We start from the raw sequence: 27,437 nt of genomic DNA, 5'->3' as shown, positions 1-27,437 counted from the left end.
ATACAACCTTGGGGAACAGGTCACAAGTGAGCAGCCCTCGCCAGAAAGCGACGATTACTGATAGGAGTGGGAGACCATTGATCTATCTCTGTGTGAGGCAACTGCTTATGTTGAATAGGTCAAGATGAGATGGGGAACACAGAGCTTGGGAGAGTCTCCTCTAGTGTCCTACTTTAAGCGGGAAATCTTTGCCTTCTGACAGCGTTAACTCCTGCTTGATTTTAATTTTGGTTAGACTCGTGAATTTTAACTGTAGAAAATTGGTGAGACTTCCCCTACCTGTCGCCTTGTGGTGACAGGGAAGAATGACATGTCAGCTGGATTTCAATTAGTTACACCTGCGTTAGCTCCATATGTCTTAACTTTTCTTCTCTTGGCTTTGGCGGCATCCACCGTCTTTAAATGTCAACGCTACTCTCCAGATTGATCGAGTTGGTTTTCTAAATTGCTGAATGTGCTGAGAACAACGTCCCTTTGGTGGCCGTAGTGTTAATTTTCAGTTTGTTTTTCCCCCTGTCTTTTCAGGTCTCTGGATGGCAGACTCTGAAAAGAAATGCAGTTTTAAGAGGTATGCCTCCTAGCAAAATGTTACTGTCTGTCTACCATCTTTCTGTCACATTTCTGTCTTTCCCTTCCTCCAAGAATCTCAGAACAGTGTACACTTACTCCTTAATGTTATCCTAACAACAGCTTTGTAAGGTAGGCTAGGCTGAAAGATAGTAAATGGCCCCAGTTCGCTTAATGATCTTTATGGCTGAGTGTGGTTTTGAAGTCAGGGTTCCCTGATCCTGCTCCAACCACTACACCACATTGTGTTTTACCATGCGAGTTACTGGAAGTGTTTGGGAAGACTCTACTTAACTGATGGTGGTGGTGTCTTATTTCAAACCAGTGAAATATGAAACAGAAAGCAGAGTTAACGCAACCAAAGCTGGCCCCTTTGGAGGTCTGATCAGCGCTAAAACAGAACAGTTTTCCCTCTCTCTCCTTGAGAGACACGTCTTTCTGTTATAGTCACTTTAAACCAAAGCACTGCTGTCATCTCACCAGCCAGAGCCAGTTTTAACATGAACACCAGACCCAGCGTAAGTTAGTTTTATGTCGGCCTCCGACATTATTGTATGGCAGCTGTGCTTCATGTTAAGATGCATATTGACAGGAATCCTGCTTAATCTGAAGCATCTTGGCACTCTTCCACAAAATGCTATTGAAGATATCGATGTCTATCTAAATTATATACATAAAATTCTTGAGCTTTTTCCAGCGGATGCATCCTTCTGCGTAAAGCTAGGGAATCCTTAGCAGCAAACACTCTTACTCTGGTCACAAGAAAATATTGACAGAGTCTTAATATTTTGGAGTACTACTGATTTTTTTTTTGGGGGGGGAGGGTGTCTAGTTAAGCTTGCAAACTTACTGAGAGTGGCCAGAAGTCCCAATACAAATCATTATCGTAAGGGTCAAAGGACAATAATCCATCTGTGTAAGAGCCAGTCTCCTGATTTCCATCATTCCATCACCCTCGCTAACGTGCCCAAGAAACAGAATAAGAAATGGACGAAGCCCTACCCCAGTGGTGTCCCTGAATAGCCCATGTTGGTGTCTTGGATGTAAGTGAGTGGGTGTACTTGGGAGGAAACGTTATAATGAGAGCAAACCTCCCCCTACCATTCTTGACAGTGGCCTCACCTTCTCAGGGGTGGCCAAACTTGTTTAACCTAACAGCCGCATAGAATAAACGTCAGATGTTTGAGAGCCGCAAGACATGAACAAATACTACACACACGTTTTTATTGAAAAATATGCAAGTTTGCTTTTTATTAATATTAAATTAGACTGTATGAAAGAACCACATGCGGCTCCCAAGCTGCAGTTTGACTGACCCCGAGATGCTTGGTGCCATCGGTAGGCCCTCCTGCCCTGCGCAACCCCCTGCCACAATGGTGGGCACTGAGCATCAGGCCAGTTTCTCCACTTCAGCAGCTGGAATTGCCTTCTGTAGGATTGGAAAGGTGAAAGGCCAGAGCGGTGAAATGTGCATCCTCCTCACGGGTGGGCATTTTGGGCTTGCAGAAAATGGCCTGTGAACTGTGCCCTGGCACGCAGTTTGGGAATTGTTGAGCTTCTGTGTGCCCTGCTTGCTCCTGTTAGAAAGCTGCAGACCATGACTTTCATTAAATCACCTTTTAATAACCATGCTTTAGAGCAGGAGTCAGCAACTTGTAACTCAGTATGGGACTGAGTATGGCACTTTAGAAAAGAAAATGAATGTTTTTAATGTTAAGGTATAGTGAGGAGATAGGTTGGGTGCTGCTCTGTTATGTAATGTGTGTAAAGGGAATAGCAGGCAAAGATGTTTATGAAGACTACAAGGCTTCATAGAGAAGCTTTACAGAGAAGGAAATGATAGAGGTGAATGGTTGCCTGTAATCCCAAGTGCAAACCATGTGTAGATTTATGGCAGTGCACTAAAACAATCATGCAGGGTGCTCCTGTAGACATTTATTATATATTGTGAGACCTCGCATGTGCCACTGCCTAATAAAAGAGTCGCATCAACCCGAGTTTGAGCTGCCAAAACGATGGATTATTAATCAGTATGTCAATTATCAGTAACGTTAAGCTGTATATTTTCATTTGTACAAATGGCTTTTCTTATACAGGCTGTTTGTTGATCTCTTGCTCTGTGTTTTGACGTAGTTTGGCTCTTTAATTGTAAAGGGTTTGCTGTGACCCCCTGCTTTAGAGCGCAGCGTTTCCCTGCCAGCTGTGCTATGTCAGCCTCAGGCATATAAATGACTGTACACACAACACGAGTCATTAAGTAGATGCCAACATCTGGCTTTTGATGTATGTTTTCATACTGGCACAATATGTATCTGGTGCCGAGCAAAATATCCCTTTTGCCTGGCAGTATGAAAAGCCAGAAGAGGTTTTGCATATGGAAAAGTGAGCTTCTTCCATGATTTAAAGTGCTTGTTTTATTCTGAAGTGATCTGAATTTTTTATCAGATGTAGATTTTCGAAGAAAAATTGGAAGTAGTATTGACAGGAGGAGAGTTTGGAAATAAAGCATAGTGGGGTGGGTACGCTGACTTTGCAAGATGCCCCTTTGGATGGGGAGGGGCTAGGAACTATGCAAGGTCGAGGAGCTCTGTTCAGTCATTTGATGTGTGCTTGCAAACACAAACCAGACTCACCTGAGGACTAAAAAAATTCCCTCTTTCAAAAACAGAAGAGAACGATGTATCTAAAACCTGTGACAGATGTCAGACTGTTTAGGATTGCTCATGCATGGAATTCCACAAGAACACAGCCTTGGATGTGGGGTAACCTGCTAATATTTGATGTTTTTCCTAACCCTCAGCTGGGGCTTTTTATTCCCCTGAAGCACCTGAGGTTTCTGTTTTTGCTAAATCAGCCAGGATTGTGTTGTGCATTTTGAGGACTGGAAAATCTTTTTCAGTGTTACATCGAGGCATCTGGTATCTCGGGTCCGCGGCACATGGTTTGTGTCCTGGGTACTCTGTAAAGTGCTCTCCTAGAGGAAATACTGCTTCACACAAGATGTAATTGAGCTCCTGGATTGAGTGCCCAGAAGAATGGTGATGAATGAATTCCTGCTCTGTAAAGCATTTTAAAATTCAGTAAACAAAATGTAGTAGTAGTAGTAGTAGTAGTAGTAATAATAATAGTGATAGTAGTAATAATAATAATAATAATAATAATAATAATAATAAGGAAAGCTTGGGTCACAGCTGAAGTTTTTGTAATGAACATGTGAACCTCCTTTCAGAACTCTCATTTATTTATGATTTATTTATTTATTTAAACAGCTATATCCAGCCTTTCCTTGAAGTTCAAGGCAGTTTAAAATAGTAGTTAAAAGCATTTTTCAGTTTAAAACAAAAATAGCAAGCCCCAAATCTTTCCCCTCTACCCCACCTTTAAAGATGCCTGCCCAGTTCAGACCCTCTCAAAAGCCCTGGCAAACAGGCAGGCCTTGCAGGACCTCCTGTAGATCTCCAAGGAGCCCCCCCCCTTCACATCTTCAGAGGGCCCATTCCATAGAGCCAGAGCCATGATGGGAAAGGCCCAGGCTTGGTTTGATGCTTGATGGCCACTCTAAGGGGTTGGTAATGTTCAGTTGTATAGTTTCCATTATGCTGTGGAGCTTTCTTATACTGGCTGTTTGCTGATCTGTCTCCAAATTTTGACATAAGTTGCCTGTTTAATTGTAAAAGGTTGCAAACCCTGGCCCGGGAGGTTGAGTGACTGCCACAAATAGCAGGCAATGTGGACGTAGATTTATAGCTGTATTCAGACATTGTGATAAAACTTCTGCCACCTCTGGTTTGTCTGCCAGATGTAAATGAACAGGTCCTCAGTCCTTTTAGCCCTTGCATCTAAAAAAATAAGAGATAAGTGTCTTCTGCTGCTCAGGATTCACAAATCAATGAGCCTCTAAGGGTACAAAAGGAAAAGGAAATAACAGATCTCAGTTTGCAGGCAAAATGTAGTTTGTTCACCGCTTGCCTCCTGACCTCTACCCAGTAGGAGGAGATATTCCTTCTGCTGTCATCTCTCTGGCCACGAAGGCTGCTCTTGTTCAACAAGCTGAGTTATTAATTTGAGTGCAAGCTGTGGTTAGTCACTCCAGAACACAGTTTGAGTCCAGTGGCATCTTTAAGACCAGCGAAGTTTATTTCTGCTTATAAGCTTTTGTGTGCATGTATACTTTTTTTCCCCACAAAAAGCTTATGCCCAGAATTAATGTACACAAAAGCTTATACCCAGAATTAAACGTTGTTGGTCTTAAAGGTGCCACTGGACTCAAACTTTGTTCTGAATCTATCTCCATGTTAGTAAGTCTAGTTTTGAAACTCTGCTTGCCACCAATCAGTAAACCGGTTTGACGGACTGACTACATTCAGATGGCAACAAGCCATAGGTTGATCAAATCTCTGGAGTAGGTTTTTTGTGTGTATGTGTTTTATAGTACAGTCCAGGAACTGGTTGAGCTGACCTCCCTTAGGCAGATTGCAGAGAATGTAAAACTTTTTGTATCGTTTGTGAGTTCTTTAAAAACTTTCAGAATAATTTGTGGGAGGTCTCCTGCAAAATTGGGGAATTATGTTAATCCTTCCATTGTTTAAAAAAATTCAGAATCTCCCAAGTTTGGCTTTTGCCAGGAGCTTTTATATAATTACAAACATACGAAGCAGGAAAGGAATATGGCAGTGTGGAGTTTTTAAAGAATCTGGGTGTGCTTTTTTGTGTGTGTGTTTGTGTGGAGAGCCTATTCTCAGATCCAAAGACTCGAATAAATTTAAAATCTTTGCTGCATTCAAGTTAGAAATGTGTTCCAAAATTTAAAAAAAAAATTAATTACGGTGTTTTCTGAGTCAACGAGTCTCAGCAGCTCTTACAGAAAAGCATCTTAATTTGGTGACACCTGCAGTGTAGGAGCCCATTGCAACAGATGGGAAAACCAGTTTTCCCTCCTGTTTTAATTATTTAAGTCTGCATTTCTCTTCCAACGGTGCACGTTTTTCCCAGTGAGAGAACGTGAGCAGGTTGTTTACATTTTGCTTCTCTTAGACTTCAGGAGTTCTGGGAAGTAATTTTCTGAGATTTCAACTTGGTTTTTTTTTTATTGCTCAAGAACTAAATGTGCTAGTCAAACTTGACTACTGCCTTCTTTAAAGTAATAACTTTGGTTGGGCCAGTTAGGAGTGGGCTAATTTGTTTTCTAAGCACAAAGGTTTTCAGGCTTTTTTACTATCAGACTTCCCAAATTTCTCCTTGATGAAAGGAGAGAGTAGGAAAGAGAGCAATACATGCCAAACCCACACACGTCTCCTTTTGAAAACGAGTAAATATTTGTTATCTCTTACAGACAGGGGTCATTTCATAGAAAAAGAGCTAGGGGAACTCATTAGCATAACTCATTAGCATATGCCACACACCCCTGACATCAGGGGCCCGCGACCTCACCCGGGGGAACTGTGTTCCCCCGCGTTCCCCCCCGAAATGACCTCTGCTTACAGACTTGTGCATGATACAGCAAAATCACATAAATAAGCTTTTAAAACCACCTTTTGGTTTGTAGGTTATAAAATGTGCAGCCTGTTCCTCCAGGGCAAGCTTCCAACAATTCATCACCCTAAACCTAGTGATTCCACATTCCTTGACCCCGTATGCCTCGGTTTCTATCAAGCCAGTTTTCACTGACCAGAAGTCAACTGCAGGTTATGTCAATCTAAGGGTGTGACAGTGACAGATCCACTCATATCGTTGCACACAAAATGATATTAATCATAGTTTGAGTTGTTTCACTAGACCCACTCCTGAGGAACACATTGTATTTTGCGTTTTTGTTCCTGCATACAATGTCTGGGTGTTCTCTCCTTAAATAGCAAGCAGGGGAACAGTGAAGTTCCTCGGAATAAAGTGCTACCATAGCACTATTTTTTGGGGTATGCATGTAGCAAGTCTGCAGCGTTCAGTGGTTAGTGTTTGTGTTAAGCCAGCTCTCTTAAAACAATGCTGCAGAATTGCTGGGTTCTTCTTTGGCAGTCACCTGGACAAGATTCTAGTAGAGACGAGAGATAATAGAACAGCCATGCCTAGAACCTTGAGGCATACAAACAGGCGGCAATTCAGTCGAGCTTCCTTTCGTTCCCAACATGTCTTGCCCAGATATAGACAGGATCAGTGAAGACCCAACTGAAACCAGCCAAGATCCATCTATAAAAGAGGAGGTCAGCAGTAAAACTTAAGCAACCTGGCCCTAGAGCAGACAGACTTGACAGGGCAGGGAAGCAGTCTAAGGCATGACGCCTTCGATCTTCCAGTGGGGGGATGGCTACTTCAAAGAAAAACGGACCCAGTTCCAAGCAGATGCTTGGACCATCAAAGTAGTCTCCAAGGGCTATACAGTCAACTTCTTCAACCTCCCACCAGGTCGCTTCATACTCTCTCTGGTCTCCAAGAGACCAGAGAAATGACAAAGAACCTACCAGGCTATTCAACACCTTCTCTTCATACAAGCCATCAATCCAGTGCCACTTTCAGGCAAGAGATCAGGCATCTACTCTCTGTTCTTTACGGTCCCAAAGAGGAATGGAAACTGGAGGGCCATTCTGGATTGAAAGATCATGAAGATCATTTTCAGTTCAGAGTGTTCACATTTGGCCTTGCCATGGCTCCAAGAGTCTTCTCCAAAATGCTAATAACTCAGAGAGAACAAGGGATTCATATTCATCCTCACTTAGACAACCTGCTCATCAGATCCAGTACCAGAAGCAAGGTGCAACTTGATATGCAAATGACCATTCAGTGTCTTCAGGACCACAGGTTTATGGTCAACCTTCAGAAGAGCTCCCTCTCTCCCACCACCACCTAGAACATCTGGGAGTCTTTATTGACACCTCCTTCAGTCATCTGTTATTACCCCAGGCCAAAGCTCAAAAATAAAAGAACTGACAAATTGTAATTAAAGCCAGTCCACACCACTTGTGATCTTGGTCAGACTACTGGGGCCGATGATTTTTGTTATGGATGCTGTGCAATGGGCATGTCTACATGTGCGACAACTAAAGCGACTTCTGCAACCCTGTCAGTCTCAGATTTTGTGAAAAGAAAATCTACTAATTTGAATGTCACCCCAGGTAAAAACCAGCCCCCTGTGGTGGACCAAGCCCTCCAACCTACACCAAGGCAAGGTATATTGGAAACAAGAAATGCTGCAGATATTTACAGACACCAACCTCTCAGGATGGGGAGCAACACTGGACAACAGACCGATTCAGAGCACCTGGACCAGTTCGGAATCCAAGATGAACATCAGTCTCCTGGAACTGAGAGCCATATGGCTAATAAGAATGGACAACATCTCAGCCAAGACCTATATCAGCAAGCAGGAAGGGCTGGGATCATCAACTCTACACAAGGAAATTATAAAAATATTATCCTGGGCCGAGAAGGAGCTGTCATCAATTTCAGCAGAACACATCAAAGGGTCGGCTAACAACAAAGGAGATTGGCTCAGTGGACAGACCATATGGGATGGGGAGTGGTCTCTGAAGAGGGAGTTATTTCTTCATATCACTGAATGATTTGGGAACCCACAAGTTGGTCTAGTTGCATCTTCAGAGAACCGTCAACCAAGGTGCTTCTTTACAAGGTTTTATCACCCTGGAACAAAAGCGACGAATGCACTAACATCTCTGTGGCTCAAGGAACTACTTTTCACTCCCCCCCCCTCCCAGTTCTTCCAAAGGTACTACAGAAAATCAAGGATCAGCAAGCGGATGTTATTCTGGTGTCTCTACATTGGCCATGCAGAGCCTGGTTTTTGACACTTGAGGAAATGGGGGTAGAATGCCCCTGGAAGTTACCAGTGTCCTCAGACGTCCTGCAACAGGGCCCCATCTGGCATCCAGACCCTGGCTGGGTTTGGAAGTTGACTGCTTGGAAGTTGAGAGGAGACACTTCCTACATTTTGGATATGACTCAGGTATGACAGAAACCTAATTGGCATCTAGAAGAAAGTCTACTAACAGTGTATATAACACTTTTATTGGAAAGCCTTTATTCACTGGAGCAGGAGGAAGAATATTGGCCCACAACCCTTTGCTTACCTCCATTCTATCATTTTAAAATGATTTTAAACAAGGAAATAACAGATAAAAAAATTCCTTGTAACAGTTGAAAATTATATGACTATGAAGAATTGGTAATCATTGGTTAACTGAATAATCAAAACACAATATTGTATCGCTCATAAAGCTCTATCTATAATTAGTATTAAAAGTTCTGTATTTATCCTCAAATTCACTACTTGGTCTATTATTTATATGGTTCATCAATTTCACCATAATAGCATATTACTCCAGCTTATATTTCCAGTCTTCAAGATTTGGGCAAAACTCCATTTTCCATTTAGCTGCAAATACTACTCGTGCCACTGTTAACATATATTGGAAGAGTTCATGCGTTGCTCTCTCACTATTCGTGGGAAGAATTCCCAATAGCATAGTCTCTGGTTGCATAGCAAATTTAATGTTCAAAATTTTGTGAATTTCAGCATGTAGTTCTTTTTAGTATTTACTGGTCTTTTTACAAGACCACCGCATATAATAGAAATGGGGTGTCAAACATGCGGCCCGGGGGCCGGATCAGGCCCCCAGAGAGCTTCTATCAGGCCTGCAGTGGAACTGGCTATCTCCTGCTTTCAATTCTGCTGCTGCTGCTGCATCATAGCTTGCTTTGCCAGACTCTCTTAATCACTCAGTCATTTCATGTTTTAACCTGGGTCCTAGACTCAGAACTCTGAGCATGAGATTTCTGTGGCGAATGTCAATAAATCAAAAGTAGGTTTGCAGCTTACAGATACACACTTGAACAGCATACTCAAGATTGCAACAGCACAGACATTTTGATGCAATTTCAGAGCAAGAGGTGTCATTTATCAGATACTGTTAAATAAACAAAATATTGCAAGAGTGCTAATGTTTTAAGCATGTTTAATTTAAAGTTTTTAAAAATCTTTAACTGTATTTGTGTCTTTTATAAAGTTTATATCTCTGCTACTTGGCATTACATTTTATGACACTCATGGCCTGGCCCAACAAGATTTCATTTATGTTAGCTCCGGCCCTCATAACAAATGAGTTCGACACCCCTGTAAGAAGGTACCATCAATCTCTTTATACTCCCAGCATTTTCCAAAATAATTTTGTCCATTTTCTCTATATCTTTTGAAGTGATATACAGCAAAAGAACATCCTATACCAATTTTCTCTTAAGTGCCTGACTCGCTGTACATTTTATATTCTTTGTCCACAAATTTTCCCATTGTTGAAATGAGATCTCTTTATCAAAGTTTCATTTCACCATACACATCTTGACTTATTCTGTTTCTGTGTCATATTGAAGTAACAATTTATAAATGTGTCCTAGAAGTTGATATTTTTTATTCAGTACTATCTTTTCAACATCTGTCAGGTTTCTCAGTCTGTCTCTTCCTCCACACATTATTTCTTTAAGTCTCAGTGTCAGTTGGAAATTTGTTAACCATTGTATCTTTTCCCCTTCTGCACTAATAGTCAGCCAGGGTTTAATTTCCCCTTGTGTATTAATCATATCTTGATATGTTACGAAATCGTTATTTTCCCTCTCAGATTTATCATAATAAGCATCTATTGGTGGTGATGTGGGTGGACTAATTCATGTATTTAATGACCACCAAGTTTTCAGTAAACTGTCTCTAATAACATTACTTTTACATTACTTTTTATTTCAAATTTTTCCAATTGAGATTCCTGATAAAACACTTGAAGAACTGGCAAAGTCAAATAAATGCATTTATATGGAATGGCAAGAGACCAAGAGTCAGATTTAAAGTATTGCAGGATGGGAAGAAAAGAAGAGGCCTAGCTGTACCTAATATCCAGCTATATTACCAAGCAGCTGGTTTGGTATGGATTTCTGATTGGATTAAAAATCCATATGAAAGACGAAATTGGAAGCCGCTGACCTGACGGAAGGCTCGCACAGTCATTTTTGAATTAAAAAACCTGGAAGAGTACTTCAAAAAGCATGAATCTGTTGAAGAGATATGCAAAGCGGAGACATGGTCTTCTTTGTCTACCTTTGTCAGACATTTCAAGATTAATGCTCTCAGCTCAGCAGATGGTGCCATTGGTTGATGGGTGCTGCAAAAATATCTTGAGTGATGACGACTCCATCTCACCCAGTAAATGAGGGCACTGCTCTGGCAGGCCCCAATCAAGATGTCCTCCACCTCAGAGGGAGAACGGACCGTTGGATACTCACCATAAAGGGTCCTTCTCCTCTGAGGAAAGGAGGGCATCTTGTCCCTCCTGGAGTCATTGCTAGGAAGATGTCATGCAGATTCCTCTTCTTGTCTTGGCCTTCCTCTCTCCTGTTCTTTTCCTTTTTTCTCCTTGATTATACTTGGCTATAGACTGTGGCTGGAGTTGGCTAACTGGAGAGGGTGACTCCCACAAGGTCAGAGACAGGAAGCTAAAAAATTAGTTCCCGTCTCCCTTAATCGAATGGTGGGAATCACCCATTCAAGATGTTCTCCTTTCCTCAGAGGAGAAGGACCCTTCATGATGAGTATCCAGAGGCCTGTTAGCACACGTATTTTGTGATAATAACAGCCAGTCTAGAGCCAGCTTGGTGTAGTGGTTAGGAGTGCAGACTCTAATCTGGGAGAACTGGGTTTGATTCCCCACTCCTCCACATGCAGCTGCTGGCATGACCTTGGGTCAGTCACAAGTTCTTTCAGAGCTCTTCTCTCAAGGGCAGTTCTCAAGAGAGCTCTCTCAGCCCCACCTACCTCACAGGCAGTGTTCCCTCTAAGCTGAGCTAGTGTGAGCTAGCTCACAGTTTTTTAGCCTCCAGCTCATACATTTTTATCCTAGCTCAGGAAGGATGGCTCCAGAGCCAACTAATGTACTCACAACTTTAATGCCAGCAGCTCACATAGTTGAATTTTTGCTCACAAGACTCCACAGCTTAGAGGGAGCATTGCTCACAGGGTGTTTGTTGTGGGGAAGGGAAGGGAAAGGAGATTGTAAGTCGCTCTGAGACTCCTTCAGGTAGTGAAGGGTGGATCCAGTCTCTTTTTCCTTTTCTCTAGACAGAGCTTTTGTCATGAGGAATGGGAAGCCTGTGGCAAGTTTTTCTCCACCTGATTTCACTGTGAAGCAGTATTCACCGTCACTTGAAAGGGTGCCCCTAAGCAGTCCTACACAGAAGGAAGGTCCCATGTTATTCAGTGGGGCTTACTCCCAGAGAATCATCCTTAGGATCACAGCCTCTTTGAATCTCCTGCCCAACATCAGTGGTGACTTGGTAACATGAAATGGGGAACTCGTTGCATGATGGCCTCCATTCACATGTTGATCTGAGCTCTGTGATGTGACTGGGAGGTAGGACGTTTAACGTGAAAATGCCAGTTCATGACATCAGAGGCCAAGATAGCCTCTTTGACGAAGAATAGTGAGCTCAAGTCCCTTAGTTTTAAACACCGAGAGAAACATTTTGACTCTAGCGTTGGCACACCAATAGAACAGGCCGACTACTGGTGTTGTGGGGCGATCAAAGAAAGATTAGCGAAGGGAGTCTCCTACATCCGAACATGCTTCTTTGGTTTGTCCATTGTGCTTGTTTCTTCTCAGAGCAGTTGGAAACCAGTTGCATGAATACCTGGCACTGTAGTGACCGACATAAGTGGATCTTTAGGAAAAATCTAAGTTTAACCCTCACATTTCTGGCCTCAGTTTCCTGAATGAGGTGGTAGATCAGCATCAGGCCTGTACCATTTCAGAGTGCGGGGGTGGGGGGAGTATGGTTCTTCCAAATGGACAGATACTTTTCACATAGCCCAAGCAAACATAAGGTAGAAGTACAGAAAGGCTAGGCTAGAGTCTTCCTCCCTGACCTGCTGGTTTTGTGTGGGCAGGGATATTCTTTTTCATGGATGGGCTGTGAAGAAGTATTGGATTGTGCGAGGGCCCCCCCCCCCGCAGTTTAATGTGGTATCATACTCTTCCTTTTTACTCTGATCTATTCTTGTGTGTCTTGTCTTTCTTTGTAAAGGTAGTGAGTGTGATGTTAAAGTCTGTCTCTCAGTTGATGTAAGCCACTTAGGAGATAACTGTTGGGAAAGCAGGATAGAAATGTACCACTTTTGTTACAGCCCAGACAGTTCATCTGCTCTCGGGAGAACCAGCTCTCTGTTAAAACCTTTCCCCAGCTAGTTAACAAAGAAAGAAATGTACCTTCTGGGTACCAATTTTTATGCTCCTTGTTCTTGTACTAACCTTCTCCTATCAAAGTCTTGCAAGCAAGAAAGCTTATGGCAAGCTTGTCCTGGGTGTCAAGTGTTTCAGCTAGCCAAATGCCATCTTAGAACAAAACCTCGGCTGTCTTGATTATCTTACAGACACCAAAGATGCTGACGAGAAAGATTAAGCTTTGGGACATCAATGCCCATATAACCTGTCGTCTTTGCAATGGTTACCTTATTGATGCTACCACTGTAACAGAATGCTTGCATACATGTGAGTATGGAAATCTCTGTTTGTATAGTGACATTAAATTTTTTAAAGAAAATGTAGGGTAAAGGTGTTAGAGCTAAGTTTTTTGTTTCTGTTTTTGCTGGGTGATGGAATAAGATATGAGTATTTCATGTTTATTTTATTTCATGTTATTTCATGTTTATTCATTTATTTACAGAATACATACTCTGCTTTTCTGCCTACTTAGGGCCACCAATGTGGCTAATGGTTAAAAGCGAAACATTATAAAACTGTGATAAAACAAACCAAGAAAGATAGGACCTGCTTAAGTGTTGTAAATCTGGTGCGTAAGGCAGAGAGGGCCTTGCTGTGGTTCTCTCTGCCATCTGAGTTCCAACTAAGCAAAATTCAGGTTTGTCTTTATCCCAGACCTCACTGAACTTGGAATTCAGACATCTAGGAACAGACAGTGGGTTTGATTCAGACTAAATTGGCAGGTTCTGCTGATTCCCCATTCTTGCTGTAGACCCCCTTGTGCCATTTGTCAAGGTCCAGTAGCCCCCCCCACCCCCACAGCATTTTATGCAGATCAGTGGGCTGCAGGGGGAGGCGGCAGGCGAGGCAGGCCAATTCCATGATGTCTTCGGAAAACTTAGTCTGGGGTCCAACCCTGTTTGACTCCAGGAACATTTTTAGATAAAGCATTTGGCCTACTCAGGTATTACTTTCTACTGAGGAAGGTAGGCCCCAATTCTAGTTCCTTTCTGCTTGCAGAGTATAGATTCTGTATTGTGACATGGCCTCTTTCCTAGGAGCATGGAGAATGTGTATAAACTGGGTGAGCAGTACGACGTCAGTTAACTTCTTCTGCCCTGACCTGGATAGGCCAGGCAAGCCTGATCTCGTCAGATTTCAGAAGCTGAGCAGGGCCGGCCGTGAGAAGTATTTGGAAGGGCGACCTCCAAGGAATACCAGGGCTGGGATGCGGAGGCAGGCAATAGCAAACCACTGCTCTGAATGTCCAAGCCCCACTAGGGGTCGCCACACATGTACACACACACAAATACCCGCCCCCCCTCAAGTAACCTCTTTTGATGCTCTGGCATTATTGAGTGATCAGGTGGTGTGGAATGTTATTAAGTTTTTGGAAATGTTGGAGGGGAGGGGCAAACTGTCCTGAAAGAAAAGAATAATGGACACCAAGAGGAGATGGTGGCTGTAGCAGGCCCCAGTGTAACTAACGTCTTGTGTTTGGGAGAGCTCAACTTTTCTTCTTTCTCCCATCCGAAGCAAGTGAAGATACTACACTGATGGACACAGATGACTGGCTGATGTTAATAACATGTGCTTAAAATTTGTTTAGATTGACTAATGAAGTGAATGGATATTATGTAAGGAATATCTGAAAGAGTTAAACAGATGGTTCACGATCTCTCTGTCTGCCATATGTGCCTGTCTGCTAATGAGGCTGAATGCAGAGCTCAGTCCCATTTTAACATGATTTACTCATTCTCATTTAGAGGATGCCAGAAAGTGTTATAACATTGGCCTGGGTGGAGCCTTCCGATATCAGTCTCCTTAGTTACATTAGTAGAGACTGTGGGCAAAATGGAGAATAAACAATAGCTTTGTGACTCTAAACTTGCATAGACATAGCAACTCCTCCATGCGAGAGTAATACCATCAGTATATGACTGATACATTCTGCTTATATTCGGAGCTCCACCCTGCCATGTGTCTACTTCATTCATATATTTTCAGCCAGATATTAATGCATGGAAAACCTAGGTAACTAGTTGTTTCTATCCCCGTATTTCTTTGCGCCTTCTCAACGGGCTCCCCTCTAAGGGCTGAGAGGGCCTTGTTCAGGGAACTAGCAAATTCTATCCTTGTGCATGCTTTTTTGATTTGGAGCTTAAAACAGATGAAAGGTGCATTTTATTGTATGAGATGTAGATGGCACTGTTTAACTGCAGAAGCCAAGTTTTCAAAGCCACTATGGTGTTGCTGGCTATTGGAAGAGGCAGTCCCTCACAGAGGAGCTCTGGGCAGAGAGAAATGCTAGAAGCATCGTTACTGGAGGGAACTTCAGTTACCCAACAGAATGAGATGCCAGAATAATCTCGTCTGCTGTCGGAGAGAGCCCTAACCCAATTTTTGGCAAGTCCCTTATAAATAAGATTAGCTACCTATACAGAACTCAAATTGACACTGAATGTGAAGTAATAAAGTGCTGTCAAGTCGCAGCCTGTAGAGATGTTTGGAGGTGGCTTGCCATTGCCTGGCTTTATGTAACAAACCTGGACTTCCTTGGTAGTCTCCCCTCCAGGTACTAACCAGGGCCAGCCCTGCTTAACATAAGAACTTAAGAACATAAGAGACGCCAATGTTGGATCAGGCCAAAGGCCCATCCAGTCCAACACTCTGTGTCACACAGTGGCCAGAAATACCAGGTGCCATCAGGAGGTCCACCAGTGGGGCCAGGACACTAGAAGCCCTCCCACTGTTGACCCCCCCCCCAAGCACCAAGAAGACAGAGCATCACTTGCCCCAGAGCCCCTATCTATACCTTGTGGCTAATAGCCCCTGATGGACCTCTGCTCCATATGCTTATCTAATTCCTTCTTGAAGCCGTCCATGCTTGTAGCTGCCACCACTTCCTGTGGCAGTGAATTCCTTGTGTTAATCACTCCACCCTGCTTAGCTAGATAGTGCTATCCTGGGCCGTCCAGATCAAGGTCTGTACTAGACACATGAATGCAATTCCACACTGCTTAAAGTTAAAACTGAATGAACAGCTCCCCCTCTCCAGTTCTTGGGTATTCTTCAAGTCCCTGTTAACAGACCAGTGTGCTGGATAATTTCTTTATATCCTGAAAAGAACCAGAAGTTCGTTGGAACCATGCAATATTTTCTTAATGAACATAAGTACTTTACTGGGTGCTTTTGCTTGTTAAAGCTGGAAGGTGAATACAGTGTAATGCGTACTGTTTTGTATATATACACACTTTTGTATATGTTTTGGTTTGTACGGTTTTGGTTTGACTTGGCTGTACTGGTAAAGAGGTTTTGCACGGTTTAAGTGCTTGCTCAAAAGTAGGGCCCTTAACACTGTATCCCTGTAAACATTCTGACCACCACGAATTCTTCTGTAAACAGTCTGCAGGAGTTGCTTGGTAAAGTATCTGGAGGAAAACAACACCTGTCCCACATGCAGAATTGTCATACACCAGAGCCATCCGCTACAATATATTGGGTAAGTAAGGGTGTGAAATGCACAGAGATCCACTGGGCTTGCTTTTCTAGTTAGCAAGCCAGTTCATAGTTGCATTTTAACTCGTTCTGTTTCTCATTATTTGATTATTTGTTTATTTATTTAGTTGTATTTATACCCCGCCCTCCCCGCAAACGGGCTCTAGACTCAAACTGGTGTGAGAAATCACCCGTCTTTGCTTTTATTTAAGCCGCACGCATCCTAGGGTCAAGAGATGAGAGACTTCAGCTCTCAATCCAACATTCAGTGTTAACCGCAGACATTCTTCATGGCAGAACGTACTTTCTGACTTCTATTTTTCTTTCTTCTCGCCAGTCATGACAGAACGATGCAAGATATTGTTTACAAACTTGTTCCAGGTCTTCAAGAAGGTAAGTTGTGCTGTGCTCTTGAGTGAACGTTACACATGGTTAAAGCTCTTCTGGGTGGAGCTTGGAAGGCATGGAACTGTGGGTAATATGACATCATGTCTGATTATGTTTCCACTTGCTTTAGCCAGCAAGTGACTGCAGACAGAGTAATTTTTCATGACCATATCCTTGTTTGTGCATTTGTTATTATCAGTATGAGAATTTTGGAAGATACTGACATTTAGCAGTAATTCTTAAGATTTTAAGAGGCTTCGTTTATGGTGGAAATGCTCCCGTTTCTGGGTATATTGGATCCACATTATTGGTGTCACTTCACAAATTACAGGGATATGCCTGAAGACTGATGCATTTTATTGTAAATTATGTTAATGAGGACTATCAGATAGCTGTTATTTCAGATTCTGCAAGTTGCTGCAGAAGTGGTGTTGCCACAATAATGATAAACAATATCTGTACAGTCTCAGAATGGTTTTTCAGAGTCTTGGATATAGCAGAAATGAATGTATCAGTGAATGCAGTACAGGAAAGAAATGATATGTTCAGTAGTGTAAACATGGTGGAAAAATGGAATCCCTTCATGTACTGGAAGCTTGGAAGTACTGATATACTGTGTGAGAAGTATTTTATTTCTGTAATAAGTATTTTTTAAAAATATATAGAATAAAAGGTGGTAAATGTTTAGATTTCATTCTCATTTCCACCATACAGCAGTAAAGCACACATACTAAAGAATGGTATGTGTAAGAAACAGATATAAAAACAAAAAAGCCCCATTGGACCTTCTAAAATGTCAAGAATTACTGGTACAAGTGAACATCCCTCAGATCTCTGGTATTTAAAATACAACATGTTTTTAAAGATGGGAATCAAATTATTTTCAGAATATGGATTTCTGTGCTTTTCTTTTTTAAGAATAATAGTTTTTAAAATGTGCAAATTGTTTGCTAGTAGAAACTTCGTAAATTGTGAAGTCCAGTTTCTTTGTAGTTTAGTTCACTGGGAATACTGTAAGCCTTTGAGAATGCGTGTATAGTAAATGTCATTACTATTTTTGACTGAAAAGTTGCATTAAGAAAAAAATCTGACAGAAGTGGGGAAGACTCTTCCCTGTCTTAATTGTAAATCTTACCATGTACAGCTGGATTACTGCATGGGACAGAGAACAGTAATGTGTAATTTTTGGTCCAAAAATAGAATTGCACCCTTTGGGAAGTGGTTGAAGGTTAGAGAAAACGGGTCAAGTTGCTGCTAAGGGAATTAGCTGCAGAAAATCAGGGAAACATTAGAGGGGGCTCTTGATACATTTGCTGAAGCTGCACGAAGAGTGAACTGTTTACTTGACTTGGTGAAGTCCACTGATCTTAACAGAAGACACTGTTTTAAAATGTTAAACAGCGGAAATGAGGAAGCAGAGGGAATTCTACCACAAATTGGGCATGGAAGTACCAGGTGACATCAAAGGGGAAATGTGCTCGGCCAAGCAACATTTAGATTCTCACCGTAATGGTAAACAGGCTTTTATTTTTTTACTGTTTTTATGTGAGTACTTTTGTGTGTGTGTGTATGTGCTTGCAAACCTGGAAGTCATGGTGACTTCTGGTGACCCCTAGTGGGGCTGGGGTGTTTCTGAGAAGTGGCTTGATAACCTGCCTCTGCGTCTTGGCCCTGGTATTCCTTGGAGGTCGCCCTTCCAAGTACCTGCCAGGATCGGCCCCGCTTAGCTTCCGAGACCTGACGAGATCGGGCTTGCCTGGGCGATCCACATTGTGTGTGTTTTGCCGTTTTAAAAGAATCCTTGTGTTTACCAAAGGAAAGGTGTTTCTTGTTGGTTTGAAATAGTTTGTGTTTCACTGAATAGCCTTAGCTTAAGGAGCAGGTAGACCATGGCGTGTATGGTATGATGAGTGTATTTTCCCATGGGTTGGAAACTGGGTTTGCCAGCAAAGCGCTGGCAACTGACAGGAGGCCTGGGTGGGGTGGGTATGTTTAAAACGCCATCACTCCAACGGTGTGACATCACTTCTGGATTTGTGCAGGAAGTGATGTCATACCGTTGGAGCAACGGTGATTTCCCCAGCATTTCCCTTCTGCCACCCTATGAAGTGGTGGAGGGGGGGCCTGGGGGCTGCCAGCCAGTGGAATACCTGGCAGGCCTAGTTGAAAAGCAGTGCTTGCGTTGGCTTCCTGACTTCCAAGGGTTCATAGCATGCTTCGAATACAATACTTGGTTTTTTCCATCCAGCATGTTTATATGGCCCATTTGCTGCTGAAGTAGAGGACTTGGCCCTGGGATCCTTATATGTAAAGATTTTCTGGTGTAGAGATCATAATCGATTCAACAGGCGCTGGGATTTTTGTACTTCCCTTGGCAGGAATAGAGGCATGCTTTATTCACACTGCTGCAAGAAATGGGTTAAAGCAGTCTGTGCAAAGGGGGCATTTAAGATTAGGCATGCAGATTACTACTCCAGCATGATTTATCGAGATACTGATGTTGCACAGATCACGCTGGTGTTGCGGGTTGCTCTTTAGCCTCTGGAAGAGCATTACTCATTAATTAATTAAAATATTTGTATCCTGCCTTTCCTCTTGGCATTGAGGGTAGTGTCCATACTGTCCTAGTTGCAAGGCTTTTAAAATGGGATTTAGTTTGTAAACATAAAATATAGGGATATTGCATTCAGACTCTAGGAAATATTGGTTCCTCAATTAGCAGAGCGTAATACTGAGACCTGGTTGGCAATTGATCTTTTATGATGAACTGAGCAAGGGCTGAAGGGCTCCATGCACGGATGTACTCCTAAGGAGAAAGGGCTCTTAAATCCTTTCTCTGCCCGCATGAATACCTGCAAAAGCCCCTGCAGAGTCCTTCCTCAGTTGCTTATTACCATTTACCTGTGTCTTTGCTTGCATGGGGGCGTAAGCAGTTGAGGTACATAACAAAAGAGAACCGCCTCTGTTGCTGGAGAAGATGGGATAAAAAGCCCTTTGCCCCACAGTGTCTCAGTTTGGCAGGCAGTGTCTCAGGTGTATGTCTATGTATAGGGCAAGAGCAGGGAGGAAAGGAGGGCAAGGCTTGAAATCCTAGCTGAAACTGTGGGTCTGTTAGGAGCGAAACTGGAAATTCTTCCGGGGCCTGATTTGATGTTGAGCCTCCAGATTTCCCATTCCTAGTAGGGTGGTGGTGGAAAGTGCCATCAAGTCACAGCTTATTTATGTTGACCCTGCGGGGTTTTCAGGGCAAGACGAACAGGGGTTGCTTGCCATAGCCTGCCTCTGCATAGTGATCCTGGACTTCCTTTGTGGTCTCCCATCCAAGTACATACCAGGGCTGACCCTCCTTAGCTTTCAAGATCTGACAAGATAGAGCTAGCCTGGGCTATCTAGTTCAGGGCTTCATTCTTAGTAAAGAAGAATTTTAATGGTTGAAATATCAAAGAAAACTTTGATAGCTAATGTGTTGTCATTGAAGAATGCATAAACGCATGTTGATGAGAAATCTGGAGGATTTGCTAGCAAACTGTTGACATTCAAAGCAACAAAGGCTTAAGCAACAAACTATTTCTGTAACCTTACCTGAAATTAATAGTCTTGGAGGCTCCTGTTTTTGACTTCTGAATGCCCAAGTCCATGGCAATAAATAAAGCATGCAGCGACATATCAAACACACAAAAAACCGTTTAGCTTGAATGGCTCTCTTAGTATGCAGTCGACACACTTGCTTACTTAAAAGCAGAGAGTGAATTTGGCGTCTTTAAAGTCTTCCACTTCATCATAAATGTGCTTTTCTTTCAAACAGGGGAAACAAAAGCAGATGAGAATACGAACAAAGAAACGTCAGAAGAGAAGCAGGAAGAAGATAACGATTATCATAGAAGTGATGAACAGGTATTGCTTAAAAGTGGGCTTTTATTTGAACAGGTGTTTCCCCTTTGTGAACAGTGCAGCCAGTTCAGAGTAGCATTATACTTTTACAAAAATAGTAGTTTTAGAGGCTTAGGTAACTTCAATATTTTGGAATGTTTGATTTTCTAAAATTAGTACTGTGCTTCCTTGATGCTATGATAACTTGGATATGTCACTCCTGTTTCGTGTGAGGATAAAACCATTCTATGTTTTTAATTGCTGGGTCTCTGTTTTTTGTCTATATGTTTTACTCTTGGTACTTAATTTAATTGTTAGCTGTCTTGATGACTCTGATTGGGGGAAAAGTGGAATATGAATTCTGTGCATAAGGAAATAAAAAGAGCCTGCTGTACTGGACCCATAAACTCCAGTATGCTGCTTTCCACAATGGACAATCGGGTAGCCTCAAAAGGCCTGCAAGCAGGGCATGGAAGCTAAGAACTCCTCCTGTTGTGTGTGCTCCCCCCAGCCCCACATCTAGAATTCAGAGATGAATATGAACACTGCCTCTGAACATGTGTTTCACTCTCAGTGATCCTCAGTGTGGTATCTTTGCCTCCTAAGGCCTTATATCATAGCTGAAACAATATCTTATTTATTTATTTATATTTATTTTTCACATTTATATCCCACCCTCCCCAGTGGGCTCAGGGCGGCTAACAAGGGCAGGACAACAGCCATGCCGAAGGTAAAAACATATAAAAACATAATAAAACATTCAACATTAAAACCACAGTGCTCACTCCATTAGGATCCATTACTAATGTCCCAAGTTGCTCGCTCACAGCTTTCATGCCAGTCGCTCACAAAGTAGAATTTTTGCTCACAAGACTCCTCAGCTTAGAGGGAACATCAGAGTAGTCATAAACTATATAGCAGTCCTGAGCAGTAGGCAATGCTCCCTCTAAGCTGTGGAGTCCTGTGCGAAAATTCTACTTTGTGAGCTACTGGCATTAAAGTTGTGAGTGAGCGATTTAGCTGCTGCATAAATTGGTTTGCTCTGGAGCCCTCCTTCCTGAGTGAAGACAAAAAATGGGTGAGCCAGAGGCTAAAAACTGTGAGCTAGCTCACACTAACTCAGCTTAGAAGGAACACTGGCAATAGGATGTATTTTATGGCTGTTTTGTTGATTATGCGGGGACAAAACCAAATATGCCATTGAGGTTCCTTTCCCCGCTCATCCTCTTCCTCCCTCCTCTTTCCTCTTGGCCTCACGACCCTCTTGCAAGAGAGTTGTGACTTAAGGTTTGGAAATCATTGGTCTATAGAATTTTCGCTGCAATACAGTGAACATCTTCATACTTAATTGGAAGGTGAATATTCATGAAGTTCAGAGTTCTCCTTTCTCAGTTTTTACTGCTGCAAAACCAGTACTTACACAAAACCAGTACTTACACATTAACAAACATGGGCTGTTTTTGCTTTTCCCCGACAGGTGAGCATCTGCTTGGAATGCAACAGCAGCAAATTACGTGGATTGAAGAGAAAATGGATCCGCTGCTCGGCTCAGGCCACAGTCTTGCATCTAAAGAAGTTCATTGCCAAAAAGCGGCAGGAGCTGCCGGGGCTCGCTTCGGGGGGGGGGGGGGGGGGGGGGGGAGGGGTGAGCTTGTGTGTGTGTGTGGAGGAAATTAAGCATACCACTGTGGACTTTTAAGTTTTTTTTTTTTTTTTTTTAAAGAAACTCACATCAGAAGTGTTTGGAGATTATTATTTTTTTTAATTTGAAGCTTTCTGGTAGCTTAACAGCAAGTGGTGACATGTGGAAATATTCCTTGGGACAATGCCCATAATATCAAAAAAATGACCACCTGAAGATCTAGTTCTGGGGCTTTTCATCTTCAGTCCTATTGTTCCTCAGTTGCATCTTGATGCATTTATAATGGAACCTCTAGGGGCACAGGGATGTAGAGCGCCTTGGCTTTAGCGGCTTACCGTAAATGAACCCCAGCCTTTCTGTTCATCAGTGATATCTGATAAAAGCAGCCAAAATGATTTCAGGCTTTCCTCTTCATCCTGAAGGTTATATAAATTTGCTTCCAAAAGAAAACCGATATCACTGTGACCACCCCAGAATCCTGATGAAATAGCTGGATATTGTGTGAGAAGCCACATGGATGGTGATTTTGGCCTTGCTGATTTTGAGCATTCATGCATTGGGGGAAAAAAAGTTTCTTGTCATGCCAAAATAGCCTTGAAACTCAACCTTCAGTGTGGTATAGTGGTTAAGAGCGGCGGACTCTAATCTGGAAAACTGGGTTTGATTCCTCACTCCTCCACATGCAGCCAGCTGGGTGATCTTGGGTCAGTCACAGCTCTCTAATCTGGAAAACTGGGTTTGATTCCTCACTCCTCCACATGCAGCCAGCTGGGTGATCTTGGGTCAGTCACAGCTCTCTCAGAGCTGTTCTCTCAAGAGCAGTTCTCAAAAGAGTTCTCTCGGACCCACCTACCTCACAGGGTGTCTGTTCTGGGGAGAGGAAGGGAAGGAGATTGTAAGACGCTCTGAGACTCCTTCGGGTAGTGAAGGCTGGGGTATAAAAATCAACTCTTCTTCTTACAAGGGAGGACGCTCTTTTGTTCTGCAGGTTTGTGACTTTACTGATTTTTGTTTCAAAAAAGGGCTGTCTGTTCTCTTGGGGATTCTGCTGGGTCAAACCAGTGGGCCATCTGGTCTAGTATCCTGTTTCACACAGTGGCCATCCAGTTGCCCTAGAGGGACAATGTACAGGGTCTGAAAACGTTTTACTGCCTCTCAATGTAGATCTTCTCTTTAGTCCTTGTGGCTGGTAGCCATTGCTGTACTGATTCTCCATGAATCTGCCTTGACTCCCCCCCCCCCCCCCCCCCCCCAAATCTGGCCTTTTGTCCAAAGGCAGCATTTTTTTGAAGGGGATTTTGTTTAATGGATCAAAGTTTAAGCACGAATTAACTGGTTCCAGAATGTTGGTAATATATCCCCCCCCCCCCAAGCAGTCTTAAATTGTGATGTGGGTAGGAATCTCATGTGCCTGACACATCCGTTTGCGTCCCCCTTCATGGATAGGCTTAGCTATTATGTCAATGGGGTGGAAAATCAGGGATTTTACTTGGCGTGGGGAGGCAAGAAACAGAGAAGGGCTCTGGTTTCTGAGCCCCGTGGTACCCTTTCCTACAACAATCATGGCCTGCAAAGCCCTGTCCTGTAAGCTAAAGCCCAGCCAAATATAGGACCTCCATTCTGCACTTGTTCATCCCATTTAAGGTGGTCCTGGTTCATCACTGCTGCTCCTGGTGTCCATTGGAATCCTGTCTGTTTTGCGCTGGCTGTTTCCCCCCGTGCTCTAGGGCGGGATGCCTGTAAATGTACTTTTCCAGTAACAGTTACTAAACAGTTGCTTCTACACGCTTTCCTCAGGCCTTCTCTTCACATTGAATCCTGGCCAGAAGCCAGTTCTACATGAACTCAGATCTATCTGCAGGAGTGCTCAGAACTCATTGCACACGCACTCATTTTGCTAACCAAAGCCAGAGCTGGGAACCTTTTTCTGTAAGGGAGGGGCTTTGGGTCCTTTGTAGGGGAGGGGTGCACACATCACGACCCAACGTTTCATTTTTCTCCACACCAGCGGAGTGTGCAGTTTTAAGTCCCGAAGCAAGTATGTGCAAGACTAGTAAGTGTCTGAATATTACTTCCCCGCCGCGTGGCTCAGATTCATTTGTTAAAATATTTGCATTGCACCTTGCCTGCTGACTGTAGCGACTCGCCAGAAACAACAAGACTGCAGCGGTGACCCACAGGCAATCAAAAGCGGTTGTGAGGATGAAACAAAAACCAGACAAGGACAAGATTAAATGAGCTGCCAAAGGCCCACCTAGAAAAAACGGCCGTACGTCTGTCAGAAGGCCAGTTGGCTTGGGGACTCCCCGTGCCCACTTGGGAGTGGTGGCCCAGCATGCTGCAGCTGCCACGGGGAAAAGGATGGGCCTGCACTGGTCAGAGAGCTCCAAGAGAGGGCTCCACCAGGGAGGAGACCTTGGCAGAACCTGAGATGGCGAAGGGCTCTTAATGGGAGAGATGGCCCTCCAAGGAATGAGCTATGTAAATATTTTGTAGCTTGGTTTAGATCGCACACCTTGCTGCTACAGGGTATTCGATTGTCTTGATGTAAATTGATCTTTTTTGTGTGTGAAATAAACCTGGTCTTTTTTCTTTTTTTAAAATTAGCTGGATATATTATGCAATGAAGAAATCCTGGGCAAGGACCACACTCTCAAATTTGTAGTTGTTACAAGATGGAGATTTAAGGTACGTCGTCGTCATCGCTGGTAGATCAGTGCATTTAACATTTTAGACTCGGCCTGTGAGTATTTGTGACTTAATTTAGGGGTTGTGAACTAGCGGCCAACAGGCGGCGTTCAGCCTTTCTCAGATTCCTTGTGGCCCAGTGCTGTGTAGCGGTTAGAGTGCCGATCTACTGGGGAGACTTGAATTCAAATCCTGACTCAGCCCTGAAGCTCACTGGGTGACCTTTGGCCAGGCACACTGTCTCAGCCTCACCTGTCTCACGGGGTGGTTGTGAGGATAAAATGAATGAAGGGAGGGGCCGTGGCACAGGGGCAGAGCATCTGCTTGCAGTCAGAAGGTCCCAGGTTCAGTCTCCAGCATATCTAGTGAAAGGACCAGGTAGTAGGTGATGTGAAAGGCCTCAACCTGAGACCCTGGGAAGCCGCTGAGTAGCCAGTGCTGACCTTGATGGGACCAACGGTCTGTTTCAGTTTAAGGCAGCTCCACCTGTGAGAACCGTGTAAGCTGCTTTAAACCTCTTGGAGGCAGGACAGAATAAAAATAATACTTCTTTCACTTCATTTGTATCTGCCTTTCTCCCCAAGAGGGACCCAAAGCCGCTTCCATCGTTCTCTTCTCCTCCATTTTATCCTCCTAACGACCTTGTGAGGTAGGATAGGCTGAGTGTGTGTGACTGGCCCAAGGTCACCCTGCAAGCTGCCACAGCAGAGTGGGGATTACGAATCTGGGTCCTCTGACACTGAGCCCCACTGACTCTCAGTAGATCTCAAAGTATATAATTGACTGGCCCTCCATGTCCCAGGTCGAAGCTGCAATGTGCAATGCTTCTCCCATGTGAATGTCAAGAATATCCTGTAGGTCCATCCTCCTTGCTGTCATACAGGTCTTTGGGGTGTCCTCTGACGGGAAAATCTCCTGTGCTGGGTTGTTTAGGCGTGAGGGAGCTCCTCCTTGACCGGTGGTGCGGTGGGGAAGGTCTGTGCCACTGTTGGGATGCTCTGACCTTCCAAGTAGCTTTGCTGTGAAAGAGCTAAAAACCCAAGGCTGAAAATGTTTTGCTTTTGCTGACATTCCACATTTGAATAAGCTTCTGTTGGCCTTTCCCTCAAGCGAATGTGTGTTTGTTTTTTTAATCTTTCAGAAAGCACCTCTACTGCTACATTACAGACCCAAAATGGACTTGCTGTAAGAACTATTCTGTCCTTCTGGACGGTTTTTTTTGCAGAGACTATCATCAGGCACCTTCTTCTTCTTCTTCTTCGTGCATCACGCAATTCACCCGTGATACAAACCAGCAGAATCCATTCCCGAAAACAGTAGCGCTTTCCCATCCAGCCATCCTTCTGAATATTTCTCCTAGAGATGCATTAAACCCGACTTTGTGGACAGGAAAATATTTATACTTTTTTCTACAAAAAAAAAAAAAATGGAGATTGCAACTCAAGAGGACACTACCAGCATGGAGTTTACAGACATCGAAAACACTCCCCCCCCCCCCCCACGTGTGGCTTGGTTCTTGGCTGTCATTCTTGCAGTGACACCCATAGGTTAAACAACAGCAACAAAACGTCGCGAAGGAAATAATTTAGGATTTATTGTCGCTTCACAACTTAATGGAAGGGTGGTATATTTTATTTTGCAAGGCGTTCTGTCTTTTATACCTCATATCCATCTTGTCTTTTGAGTACACCCTTCTTTAGGATATTTAACAAGATCTAATGGCCAGCTGTTACCTTTTGCTGTGTTACCGCTGCTTCTGGGATTACGCCCCTTTGTCTGTCGGGCTCGTTTGGTTGAGGTTATTGGAAGAGTTTCAGTTGGTGCTTCTCTCCTCCCCCTACCCCAACTTCATTGCCATCTTATCCAGTCACATCCTCAAAGTGCGGAATGCTTAGGAAGAAACTCTCCCTTGCGGTGTTAAAGGGGCTTTGCAGACTGAGGGGTTTGCCTCTCCCATAAGTGAAATGAGCTGTTAGCAGCCCTACTTACTTGAACTCCAGTATTGTTTCTTTGAACAGCTGGCTGTGTGAATGAATACTGCAGCGTATTTTCTGTGGCCTGCGTTAGGGCATTGACCTTCTGGCTGCTTTCAGTTTCCCTAATTTAAGACCGTTTGCATTCAGCTGGATTCTCTGCTGAACTGCCATTCTAGTGTCAGAATGAGTTGGTAATATGATAACTTCCTGGCCTTTAAATCTGTAAATCTGGGTTTGTTTTTAATCCAGTCCCCTCCACGGAATGCATTACACCCCCTAAACAAGGCACACTCTCTTTCTGTAAACAGTTGATACAAGGTAGTTTGCTGCTTTCCTTTAAGCATCCTGAAACTCCGCCCCCTCCCCCTCCCCTCAGTGTGGATATCTTTGGAAATGATTCCTTCAGTTTCACAGTATGCCCCAAATGAGGTGTGACATGCTACCCTTCATTGGCAAAAGACATGCAGGGCAAGAGTGGGGGAACCTCTTTCATCTGGGACCGTGGTTTTGAAATCAGCTGGTGTGGCTGTACCCAAGAACAGGCATGCCCATTCTCATTTCTGC

General features: G+C 43.4%; 1 protein-coding gene across 1 annotated transcript; it reads left to right on the top strand.

Moving 5' to 3' along the window:
* The first annotated feature begins 522 nt into the window (after positions 1-522).
* Positions 523-26,316, top strand: PCGF3 (polycomb group ring finger 3). Its single transcript, XM_015412806.1, has 9 exons — positions 523-568; positions 12,983-13,100; positions 16,218-16,314; positions 16,648-16,703; positions 18,099-18,209; positions 20,503-20,591; positions 22,045-22,179; positions 24,817-24,897; positions 26,039-26,316. The coding sequence occupies exons 2-9, from the start codon at positions 12,992-12,994 to the stop codon at positions 26,084-26,086; spliced, it is 726 nt and encodes a 241-aa protein (XP_015268292.1). The 5' UTR covers positions 523-568; positions 12,983-12,991; the 3' UTR covers positions 26,087-26,316.
* The last annotated feature ends 1,121 nt before the right edge of the window (positions 26,317-27,437 follow it).

This window comes from Gekko japonicus, unplaced genomic scaffold (assembly GCF_001447785.1).
Source record: "Gekko japonicus isolate JY-2015 unplaced genomic scaffold, Gekko_japonicus_V1.1 scaffold989, whole genome shotgun sequence".
NCBI classification, from domain to species: Eukaryota; Metazoa; Chordata; class Lepidosauria; order Squamata; family Gekkonidae; genus Gekko; species Gekko japonicus.
This window is presented reverse-complemented; position numbering and strand designations above follow the sequence as displayed.